The sequence below is a fragment of the Nestor notabilis genome, unplaced genomic scaffold, assembly GCF_000696875.1.
Source record: "Nestor notabilis isolate BGI_N333 unplaced genomic scaffold, ASM69687v1 scaffold11233, whole genome shotgun sequence".
Lineage (NCBI taxonomy): Eukaryota > Metazoa > Chordata > Aves > Psittaciformes > Psittacidae > Nestor > Nestor notabilis.
The window spans coordinates 50,471-60,391 of record NW_009921502.1 but is presented as its reverse complement, the minus strand read 5'-3'; the positions used below and the strand labels follow the sequence as shown (position 1 = coordinate 60,391).

Sequence of the window (9,921 nt, the reverse complement as noted above, 5' to 3'; positions counted from 1 at the left end):
TACTGAATAGTCTGAATTCCAGAAAAAAAGCTGAGGTGGGAAAGCACAGAGCACCCAGGAAAAACTCCAGGAGAGCTTAACAACCACCCTGAAAGCTCCCACCTATGATTTATGCTCAAATCAAGGGAAAGCTATTTACATCACAAGAAAGGGAAATGGGGTTGTGAGGACTAGAGGTTGAAGGCTTGAAAAAAGCACAAGTATTCTCCACTCGTTAGAATCTATCCTCGTCTTTCCTCTAGTTGTTTTCTCCACCTTTAACATCAAAATGTTATCACTAAACATCCTAAACCCTCCAAACAGTTCTCTTCTCCTCGATTCTTTTCTCCACAAATGTCTGGGTAACGTCAGTTACTATTCCTCTAGTGGGCGAAATTCTCCCATTTCCGTTTCCAATGTCTGCTATTTAGGTGATACTATTAGAGCTTAGAAAAATCCTCCCTACATGATGACTCTAAGTTTATTGCAGATTGACACTGTAAAAGTGCTAGAGTGCAGGTAGAAATATTTTGCTTATCATTCACCAGAGGTTTTTAGAAATTGTGTCTTCTATATTATAGATCTCAGAGCAAGTACCTGCAGCTCTAATATAAAGGAGACCTCTTATTCCATGTTTCTTTTTCCTCCTTTCAGAGTAAGCAGTACCATTTTATATTAATATTCTGATCTTGTGAATTATCCAATGAAGTTTCTGGTGTTAATGAAATTACCTTCATTACTGCACAGAGAAATACTGTGTTTAGAGCTTGCCTAAATTTGGAGGTGGTAGACGTATTACGGATAGTGGAGGAAAATGACTGGCTGTAGCTGAAAGGACTACACTGAGAAGAGGAAATGCAGCAAAACCCAGTACTCCCTCCTGATAGCTCTTGTATCCCTGCTGGTAAAGATGAGAATCATTGCTCATCTTCTGTATGTGGTAATTAATAGGTGCAGTACGCTGCCTGGAGATGGAAGAAAACAATCTGTGTTAAGCAGCGAGACCTGAAACCAAACCAAGAATGAGGACCTGAATTTGGCAGGTGTAATCTGAATCTAGACTGGTTTCCTGACAACCTTCTGTAATTAGGCAAACAAACTCAGGGACACAAGTTACTGAGCTTGGTCATTATGTGAGTCTAGATCTGATGTCTGGGAAGCTTTGCCTTACATCAGACCAAGTTGCAAACTTGAGCTACTCTGGAAGAGAGCTCCAAGCTTTCAGAAAGTCTGAGTATTCCTTTATTATCAGGCTACCAATGACTGCATGCCTGCAAACCCTTCATGACCCCACACATACTTCAGCTGTGATCATAAACTAAAACACCACAGCCTGTCTTCATGGAAATCCCAACAGGAAAGCCTCTTCTCCACAAAACTGTTCAGGAAGGGTGTGAACATCCAGCTATACTATTTCAAGTTTATTCGCTCCTGGCCTTAGTCACTGAGAATGATTTGTGTTTGCATTTTATCCCCAAGAAGCCTTACATTAGGCTGCTATTTCTTTTTCTTTCCTCCTGATTAACAATTTCCATCCTTCTTGCCAGTTTTTCTGCCACTGTGTCTTCCCTCAGTGCTTGCCTAGTTCATTAAAAGGGCTTCTGCACATTCTGCACTGTCCTCAGAGCTGCTTTTACCATTTCTCCTTTCTGTGTTAGTCTGGATGCCTTTATATTGTTGGCTGCTGTTGTTAAGGCAGCCATTACATATTCAGAGAAGTATTTGCATGGAAATGAAAGTTCGTGTAACAACATGATATGTTTTCATGTCACGTGCCCTAGTCACATACCCCAGTCTGCACTCCGAGACAAACCTGTTTCAGAGGCAGCTCATTCCTGGCCACGACAATGCAGTCAAACAGAAGAATGAAAATTTGGCTGTCCTGCAGGACAAAGCTGTGATAAGCAAGGCTTGAGCATGTTTCAGTGACAGTTGCAGAAGCATTTATGATTTTCTCTCTTATCCATATTTTTAATATAAAGAATCACGTTACCTATGGTAGTTCTCCAGTGACTTCACTCGAGTTTCAACAGAGTTGCACCAAAACATTTTCTTCCTGTCTGTCCATCCATCAGGGGAAGAAAGAAATAATAAATCACATCCAGTCAGTAGGCGATTATCCATTACAGTCCTGAGAAATGCAGAAGCATTTCTCCCTCCAACTCCTGATCAACCCATAAAGAAAAAAGTCTAGAGACCAAAACTTCTTAAGGCTGTCCTTTGCCAGGTGGGTGGTTTGTGATTCAGTATCAATAGTGCAAATAAAATACTTTGAAAGTGTAAAATCTGCATGTTACATGGTGCAGATCAAATGTCTTCTGTAAATTGTCCCTGGGTCCCCCATATAGCCCTGAAAAATTTGTTGCTAACTCAGAGCCCTCCTTGTGTCTGGCTTACTTGTAATCTTCTGCCCAACCTGTCCTGGCATACACCAGCTAAGCTGATCATTAGGGGCCATGCTAAGCATTGTAATGTCTGGTCATTGGACTCACACTCTTCTTCTATCCACGTCACCTTTTCTTGCAGTTCATAGTGTAAGTTCTCCAGTGCTGAAATCCTGTTTCCACAGGCTGATAGCTGCGATGAGATGTCATATGTTTTTCTGATGAAAAAAGAAAAGGGAGTTCTTCAAATGAAGGGAAAAATGATCACATACTTTGAACAGGTACATTTTAAATGACAGCCCCATGAGCAGAGGCTTCATGGCTACATCCATGCTAGCAAATAGACCAGAGCCAGGATAGAGGCTTCAGGACACAGGATGGCCCAGCACACACCTGGATGCAGTCTTGGCACAAATGAGCTAGCACTCCCCCAGATGAGGCAGTTCAGAGGCCTGCACAGGCCAGGGTTTGCCAAAAATAGGTGGAGGGTTTGGGCAATCATTAGGGCTGGAGGGAGTGGGCAGTATACAGGAATAAGTCCTGAAAACAAACTCAACCCAGACCTGTAGAATGTGGGGAACAGCAAACGCAGGTGGCTGTTCTGTTAAAACCAACTCTGCAATGTATGGGTGTGGGGTCTTTTCAATAGAGAAGAACAAAGCTCTGTGTTCTCAAGGTATTTTTTTATTTCTACAGCTGCTTTGTGTCCTGTTCCCTAAGGAGGATACCAAATATCAACTATTGTTGCAGAAACAATCCCAGGTTGAGATGCTCCTGCAGCTCAGACACAGGCCGAGTATAGACACCAAGCTCTTTCCTGCAACGTCAGAGAAAGCCTAAGAATGGGGCTTCATCATCAGTTTATGCTGATCCAAGTCTGTACAGCTGCTGCAAGGGACTGTCCTGCCTTTCTCTTTTAGCATCTCCCCTCTCTTTTGGTTTTGTTTACTGGGATTGATTCCTTTCCAGTTAAATCATTTAATTTCCAGTCTTCCACTGAGGACTCTTTTTTTTCTTTCTTTCTTTAAGCTCAACAATCCAGTATAAGAAAGATTTGCATTTATGTTCGTGTTTCCCTGCAAAACTGATGAGCTCAGAAACTGAGTCCCTGAAGCCCAGGATCTGTTACACCATTTATACTGTTCTTTCCAATTTCTCCTGCTCTTACACCCATTTAAAATCTGCCTCACCCTTTGAAGCTGAACTTCAACTGAATTTGAGGAAATCAACCATCCCTGTGATGGATAGGAAATAGAAAACAGTTTTTACTGAAATATTTTACAGTCAGAAAATATTTGTAGTCCTTCATTGCAACCCCCCAAGGGACTTTGTAGAAACAGTCAGACCTGCTACAGTAAAACTTGGTAAGTTCAGCCAGAGAGAGAAACCGCCCTGTGCAACATACCTGCTGCCTTCTGCAGTCACCTCTCCAGGATCAGCGTCCTTATGCAGTCCTTTAGATACCTCCATTCTGCTGCAGTAAGAATTGGAGGTGTCCATAACTTTACGGCAGCAAAAAATGTCTGCTGAAACAAGTGGCAGCACAGGGGACTGGCTGCCAGCAGAGCAGCAAGATACTGCAAGTGGCAGGCAGTTGTTTGCTTTCACAATGGGACTTTTCCGTTCTGAATAACAGGAACAAGCCCCTCCTTCTTTACAGGAAAAAGCACTGTTTATTTGCATTGATTCTAGCATTATGTCTCCCACCAGCCAATAAAGTCAGGGGAGGAAGGCTTCACCCTCTGCAGTTAGCCAGGGCAGTTTCAGTTTCACTCCAGTCCTATCAGTTCATTCCTCTGCAGCTCCCTGAGCTGTGCACATCTGCACTGCCATCAGTCATGACTTGCAAGTCAGTCTTCATCATTGCTATAGATTTTGGCACGTCCTTCAGTGGGTACTGCTTTTCCCTTGCTTCAGGAGCAGACCAAATCCGGCAGGTGTACTGGGGGACAGAGTATGGGTTCAAGACCCCAAAGACACCCACATGCATCTTGTTCAACCAGAAGCAGGAGTTCAGGAAGTTTGGCTATGATGCTATAATGAAGTACAAGAGCCTGCCCTCCAGCGAAGCTGACAACTGGTACTTCTTCCAGAACTTCAAGATGAAGCTGTACAACATGGTAGGTAGAACAGTTGCTGCTAATGGGAGTCAGAGCTATTAATTTATTGAGGAGGGGGGTTAAAGAAATTGGTGAAAAAAGGCTGAGTAAATCTGGATGATGAGGATGAATGAACAGAAATCAAAGAGTATTCTGAGGAACTGAAGAAATTATTTCTTTTCTTAATTAGACAAAAGCTTCATGGGCCCTTCCTTTATGACGCTGTTCTTTGTCTAAAGATAATAAAACCTAACTGCACACCAGTGAAGCTGAATATTTGTTCCTGTCAAAAAGCTGCCCTGCTCCAGAGCTTAGCAGAGAAACTAGCCACCTTCTGGGGCTCCCTGCCTCAGTCCTTGACAGAGAACAAGTGAAATTCCCTGTAATTCAAGTGAGGTGGGTAATTTCAGGATCACCATAAGGGTTCCTCCCATGGTGATCCTGAAATTGCCAACCTCACTTGAATCACAGGAAACTTCACTTGTGCCATGTCAAGGACTGAGGCTTGGAGCTACCTCCTCCTCCCTTATCTCTCCTTCCCCTGAAATGGTATGATTAAGCTGATGTCAGGATGGCGAGCTGTCCTTCAAGCATGTGGGGCAGCCACTTCAAGTAGTGGCTGTCATTGCTCTCTGAAGGCTCTGTGGTAGTTCAAAACTGATCACAGCTTCTTCTGGGTTTGCTCATTCAGCCAGAGATTAGGCTACCTTAGGGCCTCCTTGTCTGTGTAGCAGGGTGCCACAGGGCCTCCCAAAGCTCAAAGTAACCCACAGCACAGGGACAGCCCCTGGGACAGCCCCAGGTAAAGTCTTGTGTTTGCTCTTTAGTATCCCCCAGTGCTAAGCAATGAGTGTTGAACTGGATGCCATAGTGGGTGGGAGGCCTCTGCGGAGACTTTCCTCCCCAGGAAAACTGGGAATGATGTGGTCTGCCACAGTGTCACCTGTGGAGTGGTGGGTTCTCATTCACTTTCAGAGGGGGCTGGAGAGACATTTTACCTCAACCCCGTCTCTCCGCACCCAAGAAGCAAATGGTTAAGGGAAATTTCATTACAGAATCAGAGAATGGTTGAGGTTGGAAAGGACCTTTGGAGGTCACCTTCTCCAATCCCCCTGCTCAAGCAGGGCCACCTAGAGCTGGTTGCTCAGAACTATTGTCTGGCCAGCTTTTGAATATCTCCAAGGAGGAAGATTCTACAGCCTCTCTGGGAAACCACTAGAAGGGCTCAGCAACAAGAAAGGGGAGCACCTATTCCCAGATGCATAACTATTTATTTCTGAATCTCCATAGAAAGTGTCTGGGGACAGCTTCCTTATAGCACCCGCTTCCGACTGAGCCAGGAACAATGACAGGAAATTAAGTCGTAAGTAAAGATGGATACAGATTCCTTTTCTCTACAGTGGCAGCACTTACAGAAGAGGATTCACCCCACCTTTCCTGGCTGTGTCTCACTTGAGATGGGCAGCACATGGACCTGCCCATTTTTCTCTGCTGGCTGTAAAGGATCCCAGGTTACTGGAGCTGATTATCTAGTTGATAAAGCTTGTGATTTAGGGCCACCTTTTCTGGCTGCTGAAGCAAAACAAAGAAATGCAAGTGCAGTAAGGGCAATGCAGTGAAGGCTGGCTCCTGAAACTGCTTTGGAAACAGGCAATAATTCCCACTCTTTCTAAACAGAGCAAGCAACCAGGGGCTGATGGAGGGAGTTTTGGTCTCATGAGAGAGACTGAAAGTGTCAGAGTAGCCACCTGCCTCAAGCTTCAGATACACCTAGGGGGTCATATAAGCCAAGAGGACACAATAGAGAGAAACTGTCTCAGACCAGAGGATTATTTTTCTACATGTTTGTCCAGCGTATGTTTCGTTAACACCTTACACAGAAGTAAAGGTACAACCAGAGAGCTCTGAAGTCTCTATACTAACATACGGGAAATGTACGGTAGTGTCACATAGAAAATACAACTTCCCGCACTGGCTCTTCAGGAGAATCTACAGGGTTCGTACAAAATTTGCCCTATGAAAAACAGCCGACTTATCAGCCACGTTGGTATTTTGCCTACTGAATTGCAGATGTCATGGATAAGCAGGTTGGTAGCTGACCTGTGTCAATTAGACTGCAGTTAGCCACAATACTAAAGCTATTGCTGGGAGTTTACTCAGATTTGGCGACAGGCCCTCTTTCTGTGCCCTGTGTTGTTCAGTGCTCAGCGTGACGGGGACAGGTCCGTACTGAGACTGCAATGGGTGACCCTGAGACTTCTTTTGTAGAAAGTCACATCTGACATGGGGCTGAAAGCCAGCAATGGAAAGGTGCTTCCTGCCCTGATGGTCTTTTCCGAAAGCCTGCGCTACCTGAAGGAACATGCCCTGAACACCATCCAAGAGGCTTCTTTCCAAACCGTCTACAGCGAGGAGGAGATCACCTGGGTCATTACTGTCCCAGCCATATGGAGCGCTGCTGCCAGGCAGTTCATGCGGCTGGCAGCAAAAGAGGTAAAATCAGGGGTTATCCTACCTTCCTGAATTACCTTTGGGGATTTCTCTGCCCATTGGGGCAGAGGAACTCCTCAGTATTTAAACAACCTGTATATGAAACTTCAGTTTATGAGGGAGAGAAATCTCCCGTGTTGGGAGTGGTGTGGGAGAGGATGTCCCAAAGTGGCAGTAACAACCACTCTGCCCTTTCCCCCCAATGCCGTGTAGAAATGAGCCTCACAGATGTCAGCAGTGCAAGACCTACCACCCCAGCGTGGGCTCCTGGGGTGAGAACAGCCTCCCTAGCAGGTGGCACTTGTGCAGTGGTGATTTCACCACCTTTCCTTGAACTGACACCTCTCTCTTGTGGTTTTAGGCAGGACTTATCTCTGATATGACCTCTGAGAAGCTGATCATTGCCTTAGAGTCAGAGGCTGCATCACTGTGGTGCAAACAGCTTCCACAGGAAGGGTTTATGACAGCCAGCAATGACAAGAAGAAGTTGGAAGACTCCCCTGGGATCCAGTATATTGTTGTTGACTGTGGAGGTAAAATTTTCCCTGTTTAATAGGTGCCATCCACGCTGGGCATGGAGCATGGCTCTTTTGCAGTGTCCCCAGCAGTCTACAGTGCAGTCCCAGAGCTTGGACTCCACTGCTGTGCTTGTCATGGGGTTTTTATTTCTACTTCTCACTTAATGATGTCCTACAGCCAGGCAGAAAAATGGGAGAAAAGAGAAGGACTGCTAAAGGTGTGACCCATGGAAATGGAAGCCACTGAGTGTCTCATGCCATCATGCACTTCAGACCAGACAGTCAGGGCAAGAGCCAGATGAGTCTGCACCATGTCCCAGTGTCAGGCACCAACACATACCCACATACTCTTTTTTATTGCCTGAACTCACAGCTTCCTCTGTAGGAGCATGTGCAGTGCCCAGTGAACTGAGCAAAGAGATAGTTGTCAGGCCCTGTGGAATAAATCATTAAGAATATTTGAGGAAGCACCTCTGCGTAATTTCTGTATTTTTTCGCTGTAACAGGAATTTCCTGCCGAGATCGGTCTGGTGATTGTGGACAAACACTGAAAAGTCTTCCAGGGGCCCACAAGTTTCTGAGACACTCACCACTGCTGCTCATCTTAGTTTAGCACTTTTATATCAAAAAGCAGGAGTCAACTCTCGGTGTGAGGAGGCCAGTCTCCTTTTGTGATCAGAAAGGAGATCCATTTGTGCGGGGAGCAACTCATCGGCAATTACTGCAGGAAGCTTGGGAGAGCAGGCTTGTAAACAGAGGTGCCTAAATTTAGGGAATCCAGAGGGGTGCAAGCAATAGTGGAGGAGTGAGGATGAGAAAAGGAAAAAAGAAAAAAGAGCACACTTGTGAACCAGGAGTTCCGAGGTAGGGTTGTATTCAGTGGAAAGTGAGGACCTCACGTACTTCAAAGAAAACAGCTAAGTAAATTTGTGTTTGTGTGTGTGTAGGTGGCACAGTAGACATCACAGTACATGAGATCCAAGAAAACCATTGCCTGAAGGAACTACACAAGGCATCTGGAGGTGGATGGGGAGGCAACAAAGTGGATGAAAACTTCATGGATTTCCTTAGGGAAATATTCAATGATGGTGTATGGGGTGAATATGAAAAGGAACACCCTACTGAATTACAACATATGATGTACAACTTTGGTCTACAGAAATGCTCTGCTAGCAGAGAGGCAGTCTACATACGTTGCTACTACAACTTGACCAAACTGGCAGAGCGCAAGAAGGACATCTCCCACTTCTTCAAAAAAGTAAATGGAGTTGTGTGGTGCGATGGGGTGTTCATGGTTACATATGAGAAAATGAAGACCTTTTTTGATTACAGTATCAGAAATATCATTTTTACTTTGAGGGTAATTCTTGACAAGCCTGAGATGGCCAAGGTCCAGTACATTTTGCTTGTAGGAGGCTTTGCATCTAGCATCATCTTGAGAGATGAGATCAATCAGGCCTTTAGTGAGGAGTATCATATCCTATGTCCATTGGATGCCCAAGCAGCCATTGTAAAAGGGGCTGTTTTATTTGGGGTCAATCCATGCATAGTTGCCTCAAGAGTCAGTGCTCGGACATATGGCATAGCAGTAAATCAGGACTTTGATGCTGCAATCCATGACTGCCGTAAAAAAAAGATCTCAAAAAAGGATGGCTATATTTACTGTACAGATCTCTTCAAGAAATTGGTTGGAATTGATGAGTCAGTGAATATAAATGAAGATGCCCATTATTATTTCCATCCAACAGAAGCAGATCAAACACAAGCAAAGTTTTCTTTCTATTGTACAGAAAAGCAGGATGCTCAGTATGTAGATGAGGAAGGGATGGAATGCGTTGGCTCCTGTATAGTGCCAATGCCAGACACAAAGCTTGGGAGGAAGCGCCAACTGAAGCTGGATATTAAATTTGGGCTCACTGAAATTAAAGCCACATGTACTGACATTACTTCCAAACAAAAACGGACAATTGCAATAGATTTTTTATCTGTGTAAATTCTCAGTACATCGAGCAGAAAGGACAATAACTCAAGGGAGAACAAGGCTTCAGTGAGAGACAATAACCTTACAGTAGACAAGGCAAATGGACCATGAAGTTCATCATCCAGCCTTCTGCTTGCACAGATAAACAATTTGCTACTCTGATTCTCTATGATTCTATGGTTCCTTCCATTATTCACCAGCCACCCTTTGTGTCTAACACCTCTCCTTCTGTTGTATCTGACAGCAGGATTATCTGCTGCTTTATCTCTTGCCTTTCTAGCTTAGCCCTAATGCATTGCTGAATAGTCCATACCACCAATATAATCATTTGTACTCTACCTGTGTTTGATACAGAGCTTCTGGACAGGTGTCTTAACTTCCATATATACCAGACTATAACTGTTTCTTTTAGCCTGATGTCTTCTACATCCTTTCTTCCTTTGATATCAGGTCTCTTTAATCTGGAGTCC

The 9,921-nt window shown here is 44.5% G+C and overlaps 1 protein-coding gene across 1 annotated transcript; it reads left to right on the top strand.

The window, feature by feature from the left end:
• Positions 1-4,201: 4,201 nt before the first annotated feature.
• LOC104403137 (heat shock 70 kDa protein 12B-like) lies at positions 4,202-9,463 on the top strand. The gene is made up of 4 exons (XM_010011190.1): positions 4,202-4,483; positions 6,731-6,955; positions 7,314-7,485; positions 8,418-9,463. Exons 1-4 carry the CDS (start codon positions 4,202-4,204, stop codon positions 9,461-9,463), a joined length of 1,725 nt encoding a protein of 574 aa, XP_010009492.1.
• The last annotated feature ends 458 nt before the right edge of the window (positions 9,464-9,921 follow it).

Coding starts and splice junctions, on each gene's coding strand:
- LOC104403137 (XM_010011190.1), top strand. CDS start 4,202: ATGACTTGCAAGTCAGTCTTCATCATTGCTATAGATTTTGGCACGTCC. Junction 4,484..6,730: donor AGATGAAGCTGTACAACATG/GTAGGTAGAACA, acceptor CTTCTTTTGTAG/AAAGTCACATCTGACATGGG. Junction 7,486..8,417: donor TATTGTTGTTGACTGTGGAG/GTAAAATTTTCC, acceptor GTGTGTGTGTAG/GTGGCACAGTAGACATCACA.